Genomic DNA, 24449 nt, shown 5'->3' on the forward strand with positions numbered 1-24449 from the left:
TTTTCTATTACAGTAAGAGCAGAGTCGTGTACACATATATAAATCCTGAGACTAGTCGTGGTCCCTCCTATGTAGGGGGCTGCGGAGCGCTCGCTGCTCACAGTTTTCTATTACAGTAAGAGCAGAGTCGTGTACACATATATAAATCCTGAGACTAGTCGCGGTCCCTCCTATGTAGGGGGCTGCGGAGCGCTCACTGCTCACAGTTTTCTATTACAGTAAGAGCAGAGTCGTGTACACATGTATAAATCCTGAGACTAGTCGCGGTCCCTCCTATGTAGAGGGCTGCGGAGCGCTCGCTGCTCACAGTTTTCTATTACAGTAAGAGCAGAGTCGTGTACACATGTATAAATCCTGAGACTAGTCGCGGTCCCTCCTATGTAGGGGGCTGCGGAGCGCTCGCTGCTCACAGTTTTCTATTACAGTAAGAGCAGAGTCGTGTACACATATATAAATCCTGAGACTAGTCGCGGTCCCTCCTATGTAGGGGGCTGCGGAGCGCTCACTGCTCACAGTTTTCTATTACAGTAAGAGCAGAGTCGTGTACACATATATAAATCCTGAGACTAGTCGTGGTCCCTCCTATGTAGGGGGCTGCGGAGCGCTCACTGCTCACAGTTTTCTATTACAGTAAGAGCAGAGTCGTGTACACATATATAAATCCTGAGACTAGTCGCGGTCCCTCCTATGTAGGGGGCTGCGGAGCGCTCACTGCTCACAGTTTTCTATTACAGTAAGAGCAGAGTCGTGTACACATATATAAATCCTGAGACTAGTCGCGGTCCCTCCTATGTAGGGGGCTGCGGAGCGCTCGCTGCTCACAGTTTTCTATTACAGTAAGAGCAGAGTCTTGTACACATATATAAATCCTGAGACTAGTCGCCGTCCCTCCTATGTAGGGGGCTGCGGAGCGCTCACTGCTCACAGTTTTCTATTACAGTAAGGGCAGAGTCGTGTACACATATATAAATCCTGAGACTAGTCGCGGTCCCTCCTATGTACGGGGCTGCGGAGCGCTCGCTGCTCACAGTTTTCTATTACAGTAAGAGCAGAGTCGTGTACACATATATAAATCCTGAGACTAGTCGTGGTCCCTCCTATGTAGTGGGCTGCGGAGCGCTCGCTGCTCACAGTTTTCTATTACAGTAAGAGCAGAGTCGTGTACACATATATAAATCCTGAGACTAGTCGTGGTCCCTCCTATGTAGGGGGCTGCGGAGCGCTCGCTGCTCACAGTTTTCTATTACAGTAAGAGCAGAGTCGTGTACATATATAAATCCTGAGACTAGTCGCGGTCCCTCCTATGTAGGGGGCTGCGGAGCGCTCACTGCTCACAGTTTTCTATTACAGTAAGAGCAGAGTCGTGTACACATATATAAATCCTGAGACTAGTCGCGGTCCCTCCTATGTAGGGGGCTGCGGAGCGCTCGCTGCTCACAGTTTTCTATTACAGTAAGAGCAGAGTCTTGTACACATATATAAATCCTGAGACTAGTCGCCGTCCCTCCTATGTAGGGGGCTGCGGAGCGCTCGCTGATCACAGTTTTCTATTACAGTAAGAGCAGAGTCTTGTACACATATATAAATCCTGAGACTAGTCGCGGTCCCTCCTATGTAGGGGGCTGCGGAGCGCTCACTGCTCACAGTTTTCTATTACAGTAAGAGCAGAGTCGTGTACACATATATAAATCCTGAGACTAGTCGCGGTCCCTCCTATGTAGGGGGCTGCGGAGCGCTCGCTGCTCACAGTTTTCTATTACAGTAAGAGCAGAGTCGTGTACACATATATAAATCCTGAGACTAGTCGCGGTCCCTCCTATGTAGAGGGCTGCGGAGCGCTCGCTGCTCACAGTTTTCTATTACAGTAAGAGCAGAGTCGTGTACACATATATAAATCCTGAGACTAGTCGCGGCCCCTCCTATGTAGGTGGCTGCGGAGCGCTCGCTGCTCACAGTTTTCTATTACAGTAAGAGCAGAGTCGTGTACACATATATAAATCCTGAGACTAGTCGCGGTCCCTCCTATGTAGAGGGCTGCGGAGCGCTCACTGCTCACAGTTTCCTATTACAGTTAGAGCAGAGTCGTGTACACATATATAAATCCTGAGACTAGTCGCGGTCCCTCCTATGTAGTGGGCTGCGGAGCGCTCGCTGCTCACAGTTTTCTATTACAGTAAGAGCAGAGTCGTGTACACATATATAAATCCTGAGACTAGTCGCGGTCCCTCCTATGTAGAGGGCTGCGGAGCGCTCACTGCTCACAGTTTCCTATTACAGTTAGAGCAGAGTCGTGTACACATATATAAATCCTGAGACTAGTCGCGGTCCCTCCTATGTAGTGGGCTGCGGAGCGCTCGCTGCTCACAGTTTTCTATTACAGTAAGAGCAGAGTCGTGTACACATATATAAATCCTGAGACTAGTCGCGGTCCCTCCTATGTAGAGGGCTGCGGAGCGCTCGCTGCTCACAGTTTTCTATTACAGTAAGAGCAGAGTCGTGTACACATATAAATCCTGAGACTAGTCGCAGTCCCTCCTATGTAGAGGGCTGCGGAGCGCTCGCTGCTCACAGTTTTCTATTACAGTAAGAGCAGAGTCGTGTACACATATATAAATCCTGAGACTAGTCGCGGTCCCTCCTATGTAGGGGGCTGCGGAGCGCTCGCTGCTCACAGTTTTCTATTACAGTAAGAGCAGAGTCGTGTACACATATATAAATCCTGAGACTAGTCGCGGTCCCTCCTATGTAGGGGGCTGCGGAGCGCTCACTGCTCACAGTTTTCTATTACAGTAAGAGCAGAGTCGTGTACACATATATAAATCCTGAGACTAGTCGCGGTCCCTCCTATGTAGGGGGCTGCGGAGCGCTCGCTGCTCACAGTTTTCTATTACAGTAAGAGCAGAGTCGTGTACACATGTATAAATCCTGAGACTAGTCGCGGTCCCTCCTATGTAGGGGGCTGCGGAGCGCTCGCTGCTCACAGTTTTCTATTACAGTAAGAGCAGAGTCGTGTACACATATATAAATCCTGAGACTAGTCGCGGTCCCTCCTATGTAGGGGGCTGCGGAGCGCTCGCTGCTCACAGTTTTCTATTACAGTAAGAGCAGAGTCGTGTACACATATATAAATCCTGAGACTAGTCGTGGTCCCTCCTATGTAGGGGGCTGCGGAGCGCTCGCTGCTCACAGTTTTCTATTACAGTAAGAGCAGAGTCGTGTACATATATAAATCCTGAGACTAGTCGCGGTCCCTCCTATGTAGGGGGCTGCGGAGCGCTCACTGCTCACAGTTTTCTATTACAGTAAGAGCAGAGTCGTGTACACATGTATAAATCCTGAGACTAGTCGCGGTCCCTCCTATGTAGGGGGCTGCGGAGCGCTCACTGCTCACAGTTTTCTATTACAGTAAGAGCAGAGTCGTGTACACATGTATAAATCCTGAGACTAGTCGCGGTCCCTCCTATGTAGAGGGCTGCGGAGCGCTCACTGCTCACAGTTTTCTATTACAGTAAGAGCAGAGTCGTGTACACATATATAAATCCTGAGACTAGTCGCGGTCCCTCCTATGTAGAGGGCTGCGGAGCGCTCGCTGATCACAGTTTTCTATTACAGTAAGAGCAGAGTCATGTACACATATATAAATCCTGAGACTAGTCGCGGTCCCTCCTATGTAGAGGGCTGCGGAGCGCTCGCTGCTCACAGTTTTCTATTACAGTAAGAGCAGAGTCGTGTACACATATATAAATCCTGAGACTAGTCGCGGTCCCTCCTATGTAGGGGGCTGCGGAGCGCTCGCTGCTCACAGTTTTCTATTACAGTAAGAGCAGAGTCGTGTACACGTATATAAATCCTGAGACTAGTCGCGGTCCCTCCTATGTAGAGGGCTGCGGAGCGCTCACTGCTCACAGTTTTCTATTACAGTAAGAGCAGAGTCGTGTACACATATATAAATCCTGAGACTAGTCGCGGTCCCTCCTATGTAGTGGGCTGCGGAGCGCTCACTGCTCACAGTTTTCTATTACAGTAAGAGCAGAGTCGTGTACACATATATAAATCCTGAGACTAGTCGCGGTCCCTCCTATGTAGAGGGCTGCGGAGCGCTCACTGCTCACAGTTTTCTATTACAGTAAGAGCAGAGTCGTGTACACATATATAAATCCTGAGACTAGTCGCGGTCCCTCCTATGTAGAGGGCTGCGGAGCGCTCACTGCTCACAGTTTTCTATTACAGTAAGAGCATAGTCGTGTACACATGTATAAATCCTGAGACTAGTCGCGGTCCCTCATATGTAGAGGGCTGCGGAGCGCTCACTGCTCACAGTTTTCTATTACAGTAAGAGCAGAGTCATGTACACATATATAAATCCTGAGACTAGTCGTGGTCCCTCCTATGTAGAGGGCTGCGGAGCGCTCACTGCTCACAGTTTCCTATTACAGTTAGAGCAGAGTCGTGTACACATATATAAATCCTGAGACTAGTCGCGGTCCCTCCTATGTAGTGGGCTGCGGAGCGCTCGCTGCTCACAGTTTTCTATTACAGTAAGAGCAGAGTCGTGTACACATATATAAATCCTGAGACTAGTCGCGGTCCCTCCTATGTAGGGGGCTGCGGAGCGCTCGCTGCTCACAGTTTTCTATTACAGTAAGAGCAGAGTCGTGTACACATATATAAATCCTGAGACTAGTCGTGGTCCCTCCTATGTAGGGGGCTGCGGAGCGCTCGCTGCTCACAGTTTTCTATTACAGTAAGAGCAGAGTCGTGTACATATATAAATCCTGAGACTAGTCGCGGTCCCTCCTATGTAGGGGGCTGCGGAGTGCTCACTGCTCACAGTTTTCTATTACAGTAAGAGCAGAGTCATGTACACATATATAAATCCTGAGACTAGTCGCGGTCCCTCCTATGTAGGTGGCTGCGGAGCGCTCGCTGCTCACAGTTTTCTTTTACAGTAAGAGCAGAGTCGTGTACACATATATAAATCCTGAGACTAGTCGCGGTCCCTCCTATGTAGGGGGCTGCGGAGCGCTCGCTGCTCACAGTTTTCTATTACAGTAAGAGCAGAGTCTTGTACACATATATAAATCCTGAGACTAGTTGCCGTCCCTCCTATGTAGGGGGCTGCAGAGCGCTCACTGCTCACAGTTTTCTATTACAGTAAGGGCAGAGTCGTGTACACATATATAAATCCTGAGACTAGTCGCGGTCCCTCCTATGTACGGGGCTGCGGAGCGCTCGCTGCTCACAGTTTTCTATTACAGTAAGAGCAGAGTCGTGTACACATATATAAATCCTGAGACTAGTCGTGGTCCCTCCTATGTAGTGGGCTGCGGAGCGCTCGCTGCTCACAGTTTTCTATTACAGTAAGAGCAGAGTCGTGTACACATATATAAATCCTGAGACTAGTCGTGGTCCCTCCTATGTAGGGGGCTGCGGAGCGCTCGCTGCTCACAGTTTTCTATTACAGTAAGAGCAGAGTCGTGTACATATATAAATCCTGAGACTAGTCGCGGTCCCTCCTATGTAGGGGGCTGCGGAGCGCTCACTGCTCACAGTTTTCTATTACAGTAAGAGCAGAGTCGTGTACACATATATAAATCCTGAGACTAGTCGCGGTCCCTCCTATGTAGGGGGCTGCGGAGCGCTCGCTGCTCACAGTTTTCTATTACAGTAAGAGCAGAGTCTTGTACACATATATAAATCCTGAGACTAGTCGCCGTCCCTCCTATGTAGGGGGCTGCGGAGCGCTCACTGCTCACAGTTTTCTATTACAGTAAGGGCAGAGTCGTGTACACATATATAAATCCTGAGACTAGTCGCGGTCCCTCCTATGTACGGGGCTGCGGAGCGCTCACTGCTCACAGTTTTCTATTACAGTAAGAGCAGAGTCGTGTACACATATATAAATCCTGAGACTAGTCGCGGTCCCTCCTATGTAGGGGGCTGCGGAGCGCTCGCTGCTCACAGTTTTCTATTACAGTAAGAGCAGAGTCGTGTACACATATATAAATCCTGAGACTAGTCGCGGTCCCTCCTATGTAGAGGGCTGCGGAGCGCTCGCTGCTCACAGTTTTCTATTACAGTAAGAGCAGAGTCGTGTACACATATATAAATCCTGAGACTAGTCGCGGCCCCTCCTATGTAGGTGGCTGCGGAGCGCTCGCTGCTCACAGTTTTCTATTACAGTAAGAGCAGAGTCGTGTACACATATATAAATCCTGAGACTAGTCGCGGTCCCTCCTATGTAGAGGGCTGCGGAGCGCTCACTGCTCACAGTTTCCTATTACAGTTAGAGCAGAGTCGTGTACACATATATAAATCCTGAGACTAGTCGCGGTCCCTCCTATGTAGTGGGCTGCGGAGCGCTCGCTGCTCACAGTTTTCTATTACAGTAAGAGCAGAGTCGTGTACACATATATAAATCCTGAGACTAGTCGCGGTCCCTCCTATGTAGAGGGCTGCGGAGCGCTCACTGCTCACAGTTTCCTATTACAGTTAGAGCAGAGTCGTGTACACATATATAAATCCTGAGACTAGTCGCGGTCCCTCCTATGTAGTGGGCTGCGGAGCGCTCGCTGCTCACAGTTTTCTATTACAGTAAGAGCAGAGTCGTGTACACATATATAAATCCTGAGACTTGTCGCGGTCCCTCCTATGTAGAGGGCTGCGGAGCGCTCGCTGCTCACAGTTTTCTATTACAGTAAGAGCAGAGTCGTGTACACATATAAATCCTGAGACTAGTCGCGGTCCCTCCTATGTAGAGGGCTGCGGAGCGCTCGCTGCTCACAGTTTTCTATTACAGTAAGAGCAGAGTCGTGTACACATATATAAATCCTGAGACTAGTCGCGGTCCCTCCTATGTAGGGGGCTGCGGAGCGCTCGCTGCTCACAGTTTTCTATTACAGTAAGAGCAGAGTCGTGTACACATATATAAATCCTGAGACTAGTCGCGGTCCCTCCTATGTAGGGGGCTGCGGAGCGCTCGCTGCTCACAGTTTTCTATTACAGTTAGAGCAGAGTCGTGTACACATATATAAATCCTGAGACTAGTCGCGGTCTCTCCTATGTAGGGGGCTGCGGAGCGCTCGCTGCTCACAGTTTTCTATTACAGTAAGAGCAGAGTCGTGTACACATATATAAATCCTGAGACTAGTCGCGGCCCCTCCTATGTAGAGGGCTGCGGAGCGCTAGCTGCTCACAGTTTTCCTTTACAGTAAGAGCAGAGTCGTGTACACATATATAAATCCTGACACTAGTCACAGTCCCTCCTATGTAGGGGGCTGCGGAGCGCTCACTGCTCACAGTTTTCTATTACAGTAAGAGCAGAGTCGTGTACACATATATAAATCCTGAGACTAGTCGCGGTCCCTCCTATGTAGAGGGCTGCGGAGCGCTCGCTGCTCACAGTTTTCTATTACAGTAAGAGCAGAGTCGTGTACACATATCTAAATCCTGAGACTAGTCGCGGTCCCTCCTATGTAGGGGGCTGCGGAGCGCTCACTGCTCACAGTTTTCTATTACAGTAAGAGCAGAGTCGTGTACACGTATATAAATCCTGAGACTAGTTGCGGTCCCTCCTATGTAGAGGGCTGCGGAGCGCTCACTGCTCACAGTTTTCTATTACAGTAAGAGCAGAGTCGTGTACACATATATAAATCCTGAGACTAGTCGCGGTCCCTCCTATGTAGAGGGCTGTGGAGCGCTCGCTGCTCACAGTTTTCTATTACAGTAAGAGCAGAGTCGTGTACACATATATAAATCCTGACACTAGTCGCGGTCCCTCCTATGTAGGGGGCTGCGGAGCGCTCGCTGCTCACAGTTTTCTATTACAGTAAGAGCAGAGTCGTGTACACATATATAAATCCTGAGACTAGTCGTGGTCCCTCCTATGTAGGGGGCTGCGGAGCACTCACTGCTCACAGTTTTCTATTACAGTAAGAGCAGAGTTGTGTACACATATATAAATCCTGAGACTAGTCGCGGTCCCTCCTATGTAGGGGGCTGCGGAGCGCTCGCTGATCACAGTTTTCTATTACAGTAAGAGCAGAGTCGTGTACACATATATAAATCCTGAGACTAGTCGCGGTCCCTCCTATGTAGGGGGCTGCGGAGCGCTCGCTGCTCACAGTTTTCTATTACAGTAAGAGCAGAGTCGTGTACACATATATAAATCCTGAGACTAGTCGTGGTCCCTCCTATGTACGGGGCTGCGGAGCGCTCGCTGCTCACAGTTTTCTATTACAGTAAGAGCAGAGTCGTGTACACATATATAAATCCTGAGACTAGTCGCGGTCCCTCCTATGTAGGGGGCTGCGGAGCACTCGCTGCTCACAGTTTTCTATTACAGTAAGAGCAGAGTCGTGTACACATATATAAATCCTGAGACTAGTCGTGGTCCCTCCTAATGAAAATTAGTATTAGTATATTTGTCATGTTTTAATAGCTATGGGATGGTAGCAGGCCGTGCTCTATTCTGGTGAGCTTCCCACTATTTAGCTTTTGTGCACATATATTATTCTGGTGACTTTCTGTCTGGATGAAGGAGATTGACGTCTGAGGTCACCTTTCTGCGTTCATTAGATTTTAAAGGCTTATGTCCTAGCATCCCATGTAGAGGAGGGTGAGAGATCTGGCAGGTGGAGATCCCATATAGAGAAGGACTGGACATCGGACAGGCGAAGAACCCATGTAGAGTAGGACTGGATATTGGACAGGAGAAAATCCCATGTAGGTAAGGACTGGAGATCGGACAGGAGAAGATCCCATCTAGAGAAAGATGAGAGATCGGAAAAGAGAAGATCCCATGTAGAGAAGGATGAGAGAATGGACAGGAGAAGATCCCATGTAGAGAAGGATGAGAGATCGGACAGGAGAAGATCCCATGTAGAGAAGTATGAGGGATCGGATAGGAGAAGATCCCATGTAGAGAAGGATGAGAGATCAGACAGGAGAAGATGCCATGTAGGGAAGGATGGGAGATCAGACAGGAGAAGATGCCATGTAGGGAAGGATGAGAGATCGGACAGGATAAGATCCCATGTAGAGAAGGATGAGAGATCGGACAGGAGAAGGTTGGAGAAGATCACATATAGAGAAGGATGAGAGAACGGACAGGAGAAGGTTGGAGAAGATCCCATGCAGAAAAAGATGAGAATTCGGACAAGAGAAGATCCCATGTAGAGAAGGATGAGAGATCGGACAGGAGAAGATCCCATGTAGGGAAGGACTGGAGATCGGACAGGAGAAGATCCCATGTAGAGAAGGACTGGAGATCGGACAGGAGAAGATCCCATGTAGAGAAGGACTGGAGATCGGACAGGAGAAGATCCCATGTAGAGAAGGATGAGAGATCGGACAGGAGAAGATCCCATGTAGAGAAGGATGAGGGATTGGACAGGAGAAGATCCCATGTAGAGAAGGATGAGAGATCGGACAGGAGAAGATCCCATGTAGAGAAGGATGAGAGTTTGGACAAGAGAAGATCCCATGTAGAGAAGGATGAGCGTTCGGACAGGAGAAGGTCAGAGAAGATTCCATGTACAGAAGGATGACAGATTGGACAGGAGAAGGTCAGCGCAGAGAAGATCGCATGTAGAGAAGGATGACAGATCGAACAGGAGACGGTTGGAGAAGATCCCATGTAGAGAAAGATGAGAGATCGGACAGGAGATCCCAAACTCTCTAATCCTGTGATTGCTTTTTTAATATCTTTAATGCATTTGGTCTTGATAAAAAGTGACTTCCGTTTTGGTTCTGATTTTTACCTGCACCTACACTCACTTCGATGGGCTCCTCTGCAGCCCCAGGTTTGTCTGACATTTTCGTGCCCCATTTTGAGACCTCCCATATACTCCACGTGTCTGTCACATGTGTATGTGGTTGAGGTTTGTGGACGAGGTCTTCATGTTGTGGAAAGGTCCAGGAGAACAATGAACGGACTTTGTTCTGTATCTCAGTAACAATGGGACTTGATGAATTGTATGATGAGAGAACACAATGAGTGGATCTGATACCTACTGCATTGTGTACGAAGGCGATGGAAATATCTGATTAATGAGAGAAAGTTATCAGAAAGTCATGTTAGGAGCCAGACGAATCTGTGGTAATGATGAAAGAGCACAAGAAGGATGTGGCACCAAGAAGAAGAAATCATCATCAGTAGGTTCTGATAGGAAGGAGGTATCACACATCGGGGAAGAGAAGGTGCCCTGGGTACAAGGACTGAAGGAAAGAAACAATACCATGTTCTACCTGCCAGTCACACTCCGCGTAGGTGAAGCGCTGGCACATTCTGACACAAGGTTTGGCCCCTTTTTAAGGATACGCCGTGCTCTGTGTATAGGAACGGGGAATCGATGGCCAATAGGTCGATTAGAGCAGATAAAATACCGAAAAAAAAGATGCCTAAACAAGCATTTTGGAAAACGCAGAAATGAGGAACAGATCCATGTCTGAACTTCCAGCACTGGGATGCAATTATCACATCCCCTAGGTGGACCAAGCGCTGAGATTAGGGGTTCTTAACATGTGATAAGAAGAATGTTATCTGCCTGTGGTAAGGACGCGACATCGAGACCTATTCAGATTAGACTGAAGCTTCTAGCTGTCAAGGCTTCTGCCCTAAAAAAAACTAGAAACTTAGACTAGAAAACTAGGGAGAACTCCGGGGACTGCAGTGCCAAGACATTTCTATGAGGAGCAACACTGTGTGTGAATGGAGGTGGGCGACACTGGGAGAGGTGCTCTGTGACCATTAAAGTCCAAGAAGGGTGTCGTTATTACAACGTGAAGTCTGTGGGATAGTGAAGCTACACTCAGCCTGAAAGGGTTAACTGAATGTTGTAACCTCAGTGTTTTCCTGTAGGATACATTGTATTGTTCTGCCTGTTTACACAGCTGAGAGGGGACAGACCCCCGAAACGTAACGACTTACACAGCTGAGGGGAGGGGGTTGACCCCCGAAACGTAACGACTTACACAGCTAAGGGGGACAGACCCACAAAATGTAGGGACTTACACAGCTAAGAGGGGGCGGATCCCTGAAACGTAACAACTTACACAGCTGAGGGGGACAGACCCCCGAACGTAGTGACTTACACAGCTGAGGGGGAACGGACCCCTGAAATGTGGTTGGGTTTACCAAGGACAGAAGCTGTCAGACTAACCTGATTTCTTTTTGTGAGGAGGTAAGTAGAAGCCTGTACAGAGGGGCGGCTGTGGATATAGTGAGGTGAGTAGAAGCCTGGACAGAGGGGCGGCTGTGGATATAGTGAGGTAAGTAGAAGCCTGGACAGAGGGGCAGCTGTGGATATAGTGAGGTAAGTAGAAGCCTGGACAGATGGGCGGCTGTGGATGTAGTGAGGTGAGTAGAAGCCTGGACAGAGGGGCGGCTGTGGATGTAGTGAGGTGAGTAGAAGCCTGGACAAAGGGGCGGCTGTGGATGTAGTGAGGTAAGTAGAAGCCTGGACAGATGGGCGGCTGTGGATGTAGTGAGGTGAGTAGAAGCCTGGACAGAGGGGCGGCTGTGGATGTAGTGAGGTGAGTAGAAGCCTGGACAGAGGAGCGGCTGTGGATGTAGTGAGGTAAGTAGAAGCCTGGACAGAGGGGCGGCTGTGGATATAGTGAGGTGAGTAGTAGCCTGGACAGGGGAGGCTGTGGATGTAGTGAGGTAAGTAGAAGCCTGGACAGATGGGCGGCTGTGGATGTAGTGAGGTGAGTAGAAGCCTGGACAGAGGGGCGGCTGTGGATGTAGTGAGGTGAGTAGAAGCCTGGACAAAGGGGCGGCTGTGGATGTAGTGAGGTAAGTAGAAGCCTGGACAGATGGGCGGCTGTGGATGTAGTGAGGTGAGTAGAAGCCTGGAGAGAGGGGCGGCTGTGGATGTAGTGAGGTGAGTAGTAGCCTGGACAGAGGGGCGGCTGTGGATGTAGTGAGGTGTGTAGAAGCCTGGACAGAGGAGCGGCTGTGGATGTAGTGAGGTGAGTAGAAGCCTTGGCAGCAGCTGCCTGACACTGGTTTTTGCAGCTTAGTTTGCTGTTTATTAAAATTCCTAGATCCTTTTCCATGTCAGTGTTACCGAGTGTTTTACCATTTAGTATGTACGGGTGACTTGCATTATTCCTTCCCATGTGCATAACCTTACATTTGTCACCCTCATCTGCCACTTATCTGCTCAAGCCTCCAATCTATCCAGATCCCTCTGTAGTAGTATACTGTCCTCTGTAGTATATATACAGTATACTGTCCTCTGTAGTGTATATACAGTATACTGTCCTCTGTAGTATATATACAGTATACTGTCCTCTGTAGTAGATATACAGTATACTGTCCTCTGTAGTATATATACAGTATACTGTCCTCTTCAGTGTTAATTACTTTACACAGTTTAGTGTCATCTGCAAAAATTGATACTTTACTATGCAAGCCTTCTACAAGATCATTAATAAATATATTGAAGAGAATAGGGCCCAATACTGACCCCTGAGGTACTCCACTAGTGACAGTGACCCCTCCAGTACTAACCCCTGAGGTACCCCACTAGTGACAGTGACCCCTCCAGTACTGACCCCTGTGGTACCCCATTAGTGACAGTGACCCCTCCAGTACTGACCCCTGAGGTACCCCACTAGTGACCCCTCCAGTACTAACCCCTGAGGTACCCCACTAGTGACAGTGACCCCTCCAGTACTGACCCCTGTGGTACCCCATTAGTGACAGTGACCCCTCCAGTACTGACCCCTGAGGTACCCCACTAGTGACAGTGACCTCTCCAGTACTGACCCCTGTGGTACTCCACTAGTGACAGTGACCCCTCCAGTACTGACCCCTGAGGTACCCCACTAGTAACAGTGACCCAATCTGAGTGTGTACCGTTAATAACCACCCTCTGTTTTCTATCCCTCAGCCAGTTACCCACATACAGACGTTTTCTCCCAGTCCGAGCATTCTCATTTTATATACTAACCTTTTATGTGGTACAGTGTCAAATGCTTTGGAGAAGTCCAGATATACGACATCCATTGATTCGCCGCTGTCAAATCTAGAACTTAGCTCCTCATAGAAACTGATTAAATTAGTTTGACATGACCGATCCCTCTTGAAGCCATGCTGATATGGCGGTATTTGCTTATTTCCGTTGAGATTCTCTAAGATAGCATCTCTCAGAAAACCTTCAAACAGTTTACCCACAACAGATGTTAAACTTACCGGCCTACAGTTTCCGGGCTCTGTTTTTGGACCCTTTTTGAATATTGGCACCACATTTGCCATGCGCCAATCCTGTGGGACATTCCCTGTCAGTATAGAGTCCGCAAATATCAGAAATAAGGGTCTGGCTATGACATTACTTAATTCCCTTAGGATACGGCGGTGTATGCCATCTGGTCCCGGTGATTTGTCTATTTTAATCTTTTTAAGACGCCGCTGTACTTCTTCCTCGGTCAGACAGGACACTTTTAATGGGGAATTTATTTTTACATTCTGCATGTCATCTGACAGTTTATTTTCCTCCGTAAATACATTGGAGAAAAAAATATTTAACAGCTTTGCTTTCTCCCCGTCGCTCTCTGCGACTCCCCCCTCATCACTCTGTAGAGGGCCGACACCTTCAGATTTATACTTTTTAACATTTATATAATTGAAGAACATTTTAGGGTTAGTTTTACTCTCTTTGGCAATTAATCTCTCGGTCTCTAGTTTGGCCGCTTTTATTTGTTTTTTACATGTTCTATTTTTTTCCTTGTAGATGGTAGAATAAATAACAGCACAATGTCAATCAGCTGCTTCTAAGGCCACCAGGATATTGTCATGTATTATACGAGGCATGGACTCGCGGGGCAGGGATGTAATATTACCACAAAGCGTTGGTGCGGCCTCATCTGGAATATGCAGTTCAGTTCTGGGCACCAGTCCATAGAAAGGACGCCCTGGAGCTGGGGAGAGTACAGAGGAGAGCGACTAAACTGATGAGGGGCCTGGAGGGTCTTAGTTATGAGGACATTTTAAAAAATGAATTTATTTATTGTTGAGAAGAGACATCTAAGGGGGGACACGATTAACCTGTACAAATATATAAATGGGCCATACAAAAAATACGGTAAAAGCTGTTCCATGCAAAATGCCCTGAACAGACAAGGGGGCGCTGCCTCCGACTGGAGAAGGAAAAGTTCAGTCTCCAGAAGCGTCAAAGCTTCTTTACTGTAAGAACTGTGAATCTGTGGGATAGACTCCTCAGGACAGGGTCACAGCAAGAACAGGGGACAGTTTCAAAAAGAGTTTAGACGAATTCTTAAAAGTAAATGACATTAATGCTTATGAAAACGTGTAGAAATCTGAGTCTCATTTCCTTCTGGGATTCGCGTCCCCACCGATCCCTGGTTGAACTTGATGGACGTTTGTCTTTTTTCAACCGTATTAACTATGTAACTATAGCGACTTACACAGCTGAGAGGGTGCGGCCCCAGAAATGTACAGTACAACTTCCTGTGTATGGACTCTGCACAGTACCACTCCTCTGTATGTATGTATGGACTCTGCCCATTCTCACTCCTTTGTATGTATGGACTCTGCCCAGTCTCACTCCTCTGTATGTATGGTCTCTGCCCAATCCCTCTGCTCTGTATGTATGGACTCTGCACAGTCTCACTCCTCTGTATGTATGGTCTCTGCCCAATCCCTCTGCTCTGTATGTATGGACTCTGCACAGTACCACTCCTCTGTATGTATGGTCTCTGCCCAATCCCTCTGCTCTGTATGTATGGTCTCTGCCCAGTCTCACTCCTCTGTATGTATGGACTCTGCACAGTACCACTCCTCTGTATGTATGGTCTCTGCCCAATCCCTCTGCTCTGTATGTATGGTCTCTGCCCAGTCTCACTCCTCTGTATGTATGGACTCTGCACAGTACCACTCCTCTGTATGTATGGTCTCTGCCCAGTCTCACTCCTCTGTATGTATGGACTCTGCACAGTACCACCACTCCTCTGTGTATTACGTTTCGGGGAGGAGTCGATGACTCAGCAGGAAGTGATTTGATGAGAAGTTGTTGGAAGGAGAAAGATCTCTGTAACTCAAAGAAAAGAGAGCGCAGGAGAGAAGAAGACACATCCAGCGTGTGCCTGAGTAGACATCCAGAGAGTGCAGGTTAGAAAACCTCAGGAGAGCACTGACTGCCTGAGAGAGACATCCAAAGAGCTGACTGCCTGAGAGAGACACCCAAAGAGCTGACTGCCTGAGAGAGACATCCAAAGAGCTCTGACTGCCTGAGAGAGACATCCAAAGAGCTCTGACTGCCTGAGAGAGACATCCAAAGAGCTCTGACTGCCTGAGAGAGACATCCAAAGAGCTCTGACTGCCTGAGAGAGACATCCAAAGAGCTCTGACTGCATGAGAGAGACATCCAGAGAGCTCAGAAATCTTGAGGGACCTACCGGAGAGCTCTGAATGCTTGAGAAACATACCAGAGATCTCTGTGTGCCTAAGATTAGTACAAGGGACCACTGACTGCTTAAGAGACATACAGGAGACCGCTGACTGCCTGAAAGAGACATACCGGAAAGCTCTGAGAGACATACTGGAGCGCTCTTTCTGCCTGAGATTAGTACAAGAGACCACTGACTGTCTGAGAGACACAGAAGAGTTCCGTGTTAGAGACATACAGGAGACTACTGACTGCCCGAGACAGACATACAGGAAGGTGTAGGGGAGACAGCAGTGACAGTCTTCGCCCATAGTTTCCAGATGAGTCACGGTACCATCACCTGCAGCTTGTGTGGCACCCGCCTGACACTGTGCTGCCCCCTGCTGTACACTGGTCATAGCCCAGGGGGCTGGTGTTATAGTGGGGCCCCTATACTACTGTGTAATGATGACCCTTATGTTGTGTGGCCCCTCTATTCAGCAGAGATCCTGATATGTGACCCTCTGTCTCCACAGAGCTACTGCAGGATGTCACCGCATGTGACAAGTCTCACCAGCCTGTGCCTGCAGAACATCGCAGAGAACATGGAGAGCGTCTGGATGACGGACTACACCGACAAGTACATGGAAAAGTACAACTTCATGTACATTGAGGGGCCCTTCAACCAGCTGGGTGAGTATCCCCCTTAGATGCATGGGTTACATACACTAGGTTAGATACATGTCTGTGAATTGGGTGGGATCCTTCTCATTCTCCTTCCTCCCCAGCCGGGCCCCTGGTGCAGGAGCTGATCCGAATCCTCGGAGACTCCCATAAGTTGACTAAGGCCGGACTCCATCTGCTGCTCCATCCTCACCTGACAGAGCTGAGCCTCCGCTCGTGTGCTGGACTGGTCAATAAAGCCATGGTGCAGCTGGTGACCATGCGCTGTAAGGTGGGTGTTCTACCCGCGACCTCCCGTCCTCCTCCTCCCTACACAGGTACTGACGTTTCTCCTTTGTCCGTCCACAGTTCCTGACGTCTCTGGACCTGCACTCCTGTAACCGTGTCCCTGCCGCCTCCCTGGCCTCGCTGGTGGAGCGTTTGCCTCGTCTCCAGAAGCTCTGCCTTTCAGACACCCAGAGCGATTCCCTCGTCCTGGTCGCCATTGGTACGTTTTGTCAGAGGCTGCGTGAGCTGGACGTCTCCCGATGTAAGAAAATCTCCCCGTCCTCCCTGCTTTCCTTGGTTTATAATGTCAGAAGTGGCCAGTTCTGCTGCCAGCCTCTGCGAGTGCTGCTCCTGCAGGACGTAATGCCGCAGGGTGACCCAGAGCAGTGGGTCTACGCCTTATGCTTTATATTACTGGCCCTTCCCAGCATCGAGCAGCTCACCAACCCTTATCTGGCCGATGCCATGAGCCTTCTATATCAAAGGAACTTCAGCACAGCAGGGTTCCCTCCTAAAGACTTTCCCTCTTTGGCTGAGGTCGCCAGAAGCAGGCCCAGGAGGGAGAGAAATGGAGCGGTCAGGATGGAGGACGTGAGGACTGCCGCTCAGGACACCATGCTATGCCTGAAGAAGCTCGAAGACCTTGAGGAGGAGAATGTGTCTACACTGGGATCTCTGTGCCTAGGCCTGCAGGAGGTCACCATTTCTCTCGGAAATCAGACTGAACGTTCTTGGAGTCTTCTCCAATGGCCAAACCTCACCCACCTGACCCTGCACTGTCCAGAACATCCCCAGAGGAAGCTGGAGGAGATCCTGAGCAGCATCCATCCCATCAGTCAAAGCCTGCGCCTCCTATCTCTGCAGAATCTGCTCTGGTGTCACGAGGACTCCTTGTCCACCCTGTTGACCTTGTGTCCAAACCTTCAGAGCTTTCAGAGTCACGTTACTGTGGTCCACCGTACTGTCTTACACAATGCTCCTGAGCTTCGTCCCTGGCCAGGCACCCCTCTGCCGTTACCTCACCTGCACACCTTCAGCCTGCTCCTAGAGGGAGAAGATGCCTTGCCGCCCATCTTTCAGCATAAACTTGGGGGTCTCTTGGTATCTCTCCTGAAGGGGAGTCCTAAACTGGAGTCTCTGTCACTCTATAGGATCCCTGCTCTCCTTGATGCGGTGTTTGAGGTAGTTTATGGGTCACAAGAGTCTGAGCCTCTGCGGAGACTTCGGGAGGTGTCACTATGCAGCTGCAACATCACCCAGTGGGGGGCGTCCCTAATACTGAGGGCCAAGAACGACCTAAAGACTCTGGACTTGTCTCATTGCAAGGACGTGACATGCAGAGACTTCCACCATCTGCAGGAGAGGGTGCAAAGGGACAAGCGGAGCGTTAACATCACATGGCAGTGACAGCGGGCCCTGGGGGCCCAGAACAGCAGCCTTGTGGCTCTTATGTATGTACGGCGGTCTGCTCTCAGGAAGAGATAGGTGACATCATAATGATGGGGTGCGGTGACATCATAATGATGGGGTGCGGTGACATCATAATGATGGGGTGCAGTGACATAATGATGGGGTGCAGTGACATAATGGTGGGGTGCAGTGACATCATAATGATGGGGTGCAGTGACATCATAATGATGGGGTGCAGTGACATAATCATGGGGTGCAGTGACATAATCATGGGGTGCGGTGACATCATAATGATGGGGTGCAGTGACATCATAATGATGGGGTGCAGTGACATCATAATGATGGGGTGCAGTGACATTATAATGATGGGGTGCAGTTACATAATGATGGGGTGCAGTGACATCATAATGATGGGGTGCAGTTACATAATGATGGGGTGCAGTGACAATGATGATGGGGTGCAGTGACATCATAATGATGGGGTGCAGTGACATAATCATGGGGTGCAGTGACATAATGGTGGGGTGCAGTGACATCATAATGATGGGGTGCAGTGACATCATAATGATGGGGTGCAGTTACATAATGATGGGGTGCAGTGACAATGATGATGGGGTGCAGTGACATCATAATGATGGGGTGCAGTGACATAATCATGGGGTGCAGTGACATAATGGTGGGGTGCAGTGACATCATAATGATGGGGTGCAGTGACATCATAATGGGGTGCAGTGACATCATAATGATGGGGTGCAGTTACATAATGATGGGGTGCAGTGACAATGATGATGGGGTGCAGTGACATCATAATGATGGGGTGCAGTGACATAATGATTGGGTGCAGTGACATAATCATGGGGTGCAGTGACATAATGGTGGGGTGCAGTGACATAATGGTGGGGTGCAGTGACATCATAATGATGGGGTGCAGTGACATCATAATGATGGGGTGCAGTGACATCATAATGATGGGGTGCAGTGACATCATAATGATGGGGTGCAGTGACATCATAATGATGGGGTGCAGTGACATCATAAGTGTAAACTACCTGTTTAACACAGACAATAAAGCGCTCCACATTACACCAGTGCTCGGTAGTAAATGTGACCACAATGTCACCGGGGGTCCTGAACGACCAGACACAAGGGGTCCTGAGCTATCAGACACAGGGGGTCCTAAACCATCAGACGCTAGGGTTCTGAGCCATCAGACACTGGGGGTCCTGAACCATCAGGCGCTGGGGGTCCTGAACCATGAGACGCTGGGGGTCCTGAACCATCAGACACAGGGGGTCCTGAACCATCAGGCACTGGGGGTCTTGAACCATCAGACGCTGGGGGTCCTGAACCATCAGACGCTGGGGGTCCTGAACCATCAGACTCTGGGGGTCCTGAACCATCAGACGCTGGGGGTCCTGAACCATCAGGCGCTGGGGGTCCTGAACCATCAGACTCTGGGGGTCCTGAACCATCAGACACTGCGGGTCATGAACCATCAGACACTGGGGGTCCTGAACCATCAGACACTGGGGGTCCTGAACCATCAGACACTGGGGGTCATGAACCATCAGCAGCGGCAGTGTTCGTGTATCCGGCCGGCGGTGTCAGCGTCTCCAAGGCAGCATTTCGTCACTTCCGGTCAGCTGTTCCTTCTGCAGTTCGGCGTCCTGTCCTCCTCGTGGTGCGGGTAAGTGGCTGCTGCTTTAGCGCAGCATCGGCACGCTAGTCCGGTCGGTGGGGTCGGTCCCTTTAAGGTATGAAAGGGACATCCCCACATGGGAACGGCAGTCCGGCAGCACGCCCCGCTCCCACGTGACTTGCACGCAGGTAGCAGGAGTCAGCGGGACTCCGTTCGTATATTTGCGAGGGCAACTCGCATTAGGCTCTATCTTTCTGCATTGGGGGAGGCTTTTAAGGGAGTAAGGACGGGGGGGGGGGGGGAATGGCAATGTGAAGTGTAATATTTGAGGGCGGATGTTCAATCTGCCTGATCAATCACAGCCTAGCTGTTTTTAACTTTTCTGACAAGACCAATTTGGTAAAAATCACCATGACTGTTATATGGGGGGCAAAGTCCGGCACGGGCCGCCGTGCTGTTAGTTAGGTAGGGGGATAATGCCGTGCAGTGTTTTGTGGTAGGATATTGGGGGATAGCGCTCCTAGACATGTGCAAGAAGGTGCGCTCCAGACCCTTCACATTGCTTGGCATTTTATCCCATGGTCTTGGTTTAGTTGGGCAGGATTTCTCATTTGGCTGTCATTCACGCACTCCTTACCATTAACAAACGCTGCTGCACAGGTAGCCGCCATTATGCATGGGCCGGCTGACTTCGGCGACACCCCACGTGGATGCCCGGCATGTCCTATAGCTACATATATATGCATGTGTGGATAGAGCTCATGGACGCCTGGGGTGGCCACTCGCTAGGCAGGTGTTGGTAAATCTGACATTCGTTCCTTGTTGCTCAGCTTAGGGTCACGTGAACTCAGGCGCAAGCGGTTGTCACTACTTAAATAAAAAAATAAAAAACTTATTCTGATTACTTCATGTGGACAGGTCTATTCCGCGGTTGTTACCTGTTTCTTCTTATATCAGCGTCGTGTCCCGTTTCTGGTAAGGTCCTCTCTCCTAGACATTACACGTTTCTCTGCTTTTCGCACACCGCATTTCCGTCATGCCTCAGCTGTCAGGTTGTCACCAGGGTCGGCTACTCTTTCTTTGCATGATGGTTTCTGCAGTGTCGGTGGTGGTATCTGTGTTCCACGGGGTAGTCAGCAGCTCTCTAAATTTATGTGTTCCATAAATTTGCTTGTTTTAACAGTCTGATCATGTCACACGTCTCGGATGTCGTGGATCCGTCTGGGGAAGATTTTGGTTCAAGGGCATCCGATTCTGGGAGTATTCCTTCTCTGCGCAATTGGACTGTGCCTAAACGCATGTCAGAGTTAACTAAGAGAGGCATTCCCTTCCCAGCTGCAGCCCGCAAGGCCGAGTTGTATCGGTTACTGGTGTCCACCCCCGCAGAACCAAGCCACCAAGATGTTTCTATGTCCACGGTGCAGACCTCCTTGACGCAGCTTCACGTCATGCTCAATAGTCCCACGTCCTCCATGTCTAGCGTACAATCTAGATTGGAGTCAGTGGAGTCAAGGGTCTGTGGCTTGGCTTCACCTGCTGCACTGTTACCGGTTGTGACTACCCCAGTGGTTAGTACTGCAGGTAACTTTGTTTCAGTGCCCAATGTCACGCCAGCCCATTTTATCCCGGCCAACATTAAAAAGGACATTCTCGATGGGAGGGATGTGAACCTAGCTTCTCTGCTGATCGCCACTTGTGACCTGTCGAACAATAGGGTCATCGCTTGCGGCGATGTCTCTGTCGTCCTGAAGGGTCGCGACCTCAGGCTTAGTAGGAAACTAACCATACCAGAATTTGTACTTGCTTTTAGTTTGTACCGAGACATCATTTGTTCTGTGCGACCGGATAGGAGGGAAGAATTGGACCTTTACTTGTTCAGGGTCATGGAGCTTGGATACAAATATGGGGGCTTCGGCTTCTACGACTACCATTGCTCCTTTTCCGCGAAGGCTGCAGCGGCCCTCAGCCAATTCCAGTTCACCACTAACTGGTCCAACATCGACACAGAGATCTTTTGCAGGCATTTTGCTGGACTGAAAGCTCCGGCATGTTCTTCTTGCCAGTCCATATACCACACTAGCGAATGGTGTCACAATGCAGCTAGTACACCAAGGTCCAATCCTTCTGCTCCTATCCCAGGTCCATCGGTTGGTGCTCAGCAGCAGGCAACCATGGACAAACTTGGCCGTCCCATTAAGTACCTGGGCAGGTCACAAATATGCAACAATTACAATTATTCTGCATGCAATTATAGTCAATGCCGCCTGTTGCACATTTGTGTTAACTGTTTCTGGGCTCACCCGAAGGTCGCTTGCTCATTAAAATCTGACAAACATTACTTGAGCGTTGTGAATGTGGATCTCCTGAAGTTCTACCTGCAGGGGCACGAGGATACTTTCTTTTGTGATTTCCTAGTGTCTGGGTTTACCACGGGGTTTCACACAGGCCTAGTGGCATTACCTGAAGATACTCACGAGTGTAGAAACTTGCAATCCGCTTCACTGAACCCTGCTTCCATAGATAGGCTCTTACAGTTGGAATTAGTGAAGGGGTACATCATCGGGCCCTTTACAACCTCCCCTTTCGAGCGGTGGAGGGTCAGCCCCATAGGGGTCGTGACAGGTAAGTTCAACAACAAAGAGAGACTGATATTCGATTTGTCGGCTCCTCATGGCGCACACGCGCCTAGTCTTAATTCTCTCATACCGGCAGAGGAGGTCAGTATGGTGTACGCCTCCATTGATCAGGCTATCGCACTGATCTTAGCGACAGGTCCCGGGGCCGTTTTATCTAAAGCAGACATATCAGATGCGTTTAAGTTAATCCCGATCAGGCCAGAGCTTTGGCAATGGCATGGGATCAAGTGGAATTCGTATTATTATTTTGCCACAAAATTGACTTTTGGGTCCCGTAGCAGCCCTTGGATTTTCGATCAACTGGCGAAAGCCCTACATTGGATCCTCGAAAATAGGTTTGAGTGCGAACATGTGATACATTACCTGGATGACTTCCTGCTAATGGAGTCTCCTCAGGGCCCGCGAGGCAATCTCCAAAGTCTCCTAGCATGCTTCGCGCAATTAGGGATTCCCGTTTCTCTGAAAAAGGTTGATGGTCCTGCCACTGTCATTACCTTTTTGGGCATTGTCTTGGATACAGGAAGCATGTCCGCCAGGTTACCTGTAGACAAGTTGGTCAGGGTCCGGGATATTATTCACACATTCGCTGTGGGCAGGGTCACTACGAAGGCACATCTTCAATCATTATTGGGCATGATTAATTTTGCCATGCGCGTTATCCCTCAAGGTAGGTCTTTTGTAGCAAGGTTACTACCTCTCCTGTCAGAGGCCCCCTGTCAGGACAGTCCGGTGTTTCTGGACAATCAGGCGCTAGCAGATTTAGTGATGTGGGACCATTTTTTAAGTCACTGGAATGGCGTGTCCATGTTTATTCCAGCAGTCTCAGATAACTCCCCCATCTTATTTTCCAGTGGGGCGGTGAACACAAGTTACGCTGCAATTTTTGGCCCCCATTGGCTAAACGGGAACTGGCCAAGGGAGTTGCTCGAGGCCACGGGAGTTCGTCAATCAGCGGAGGCGGGGCACTTGTATCCCATGGTGGCAGCGGCTTACGTTTGGGGTAGCCTTTGGACAGGCCGTACCGTGGTCTTTACTTCTGGCAGTTCCTCCGTCATTACCATCCTTGAGAGTGGCAAAACTAAGTCACAACCGGCCATGGCCTTCCTTAGGCGTCTGGTGCAGCACCATTTCCTGGTCCACGGCTCCCTCATACATGATGATCAGACGGTAGCAGTTGACGCCCTAGCTAAGCATGATTTCTCTCTGTTTTCCCAGGTCTTTCCCGAAGCCGACTCATCAAGGACCCTATCTCCTCATCCCGCCTCGCTAATTCTCCACTAAACAAGTACCTAGCCGTTGCCCATGGGCTGTTTTCCCGGTCTCTTGTGGCCAATACCACCAAAGCGTACAACACCGGCTGGCGGCTGTACTGTACATTCCTACAAGAACTCGCGCCAGGCGCTTTCGGTCATATCGACCGCATACTGTCCTTTATCGGATACTGTCATGTGCACAGGCACCTATCGTATGGCACCGTGAGGACTTACCTGTCAGGGGTGCAACATCATTTATCCCTTTCCCATCCTAATTTAACATTGTTGTTTTCCAGTCATGTAGTCAAGGCCACGTTGAAAGGTCTACAGAATAGTGCCCCCGGTGTTAACTCCCGTAGACAGCCCATTTCCGGCCAGATATTCAGAGACATGTCCGATTTGCTAGATTTAAGGCCCTTCGGGGCTCTACAAAGCCTGGTAATCAAAGCGGCCATCTATTTGGCCTTTTATGGTTTCATGAGGCCAGGAGAGTTCTCCTTGTCATCACCCTGTAGGCCATTCCTAGCTCGTTGGCAGTTGGCCCCCAGCTCAGAAGGTTTCATCCTCTCTCTACCCGTGACCAAGACTTCCCAGTCAGGGCCCTCTACCCGCATAAAATTCTTCCCTACAGCGCACAAATGGTGTCCAGTCCACGTACTTCAGCAGTTGTCTGGGGCTTTGGGCGCTCTCGGCCCTAAAACTCCCCTGTTACCCTGCGGGACAGTAGCATTCTCCACCTCGCAGTTCGTCTCACATGTACGTATCCTGGCAGGTAATTTAGGCTTGGACCCACTCTCCGTGTCAGGTCATTCCTTTAGGATTGGGGCGGCATCTGCCGCGTCTAAGAATCAAGTGCCGGCTCACATTATTCGCAAATTGGGCCGGTGGCGCTCCTCCTGCTTTAATCGATATGTTCCCAACCCCACGGGGGAGATTGCATGCGCCTTTCAGACATTGGTGTTGTAATGTTTAATAAAGTGTCTTGCTTTCCTTGCTGGGTTTTTGGCCTCTTTCAGGTATACTCCCGACGGTAACGGTTATGGCACAACTCAGACCGTTGACATCTTTTATGAGTTAGGTAGGTTAGGTTCTGTCACATATAGCCCCGATCACAAATCTGTTATGTAGAGTGTAAGCTCTTGTGTCTGGTCTTCTCTATGATGTTCCT

The 24449-nt window shown here is 49.6% G+C and overlaps 1 protein-coding gene across 1 annotated transcript; it reads left to right on the forward strand.

The window, feature by feature from the left end:
- The first annotated feature begins 15025 nt into the window (after positions 1-15025).
- Positions 15026-18836, forward strand: LOC120990565. Its single transcript, XM_040419453.1, has 4 exons — positions 15026-15136; positions 15929-16085; positions 16181-16347; positions 16425-18836. The coding sequence occupies exons 2-4, from the start codon at positions 15941-15943 to the stop codon at positions 17748-17750; spliced, it is 1638 nt and encodes a 545-aa protein (XP_040275387.1). The 5' UTR covers positions 15026-15136; positions 15929-15940; the 3' UTR covers positions 17751-18836.
- The last annotated feature ends 5613 nt before the right edge of the window (positions 18837-24449 follow it).

The sequence above is a fragment of the Bufo bufo genome, chromosome 2, assembly GCF_905171765.1.
Source record: "Bufo bufo chromosome 2, aBufBuf1.1, whole genome shotgun sequence".
Taxonomy (NCBI): Eukaryota; Metazoa; Chordata; class Amphibia; order Anura; family Bufonidae; genus Bufo; species Bufo bufo.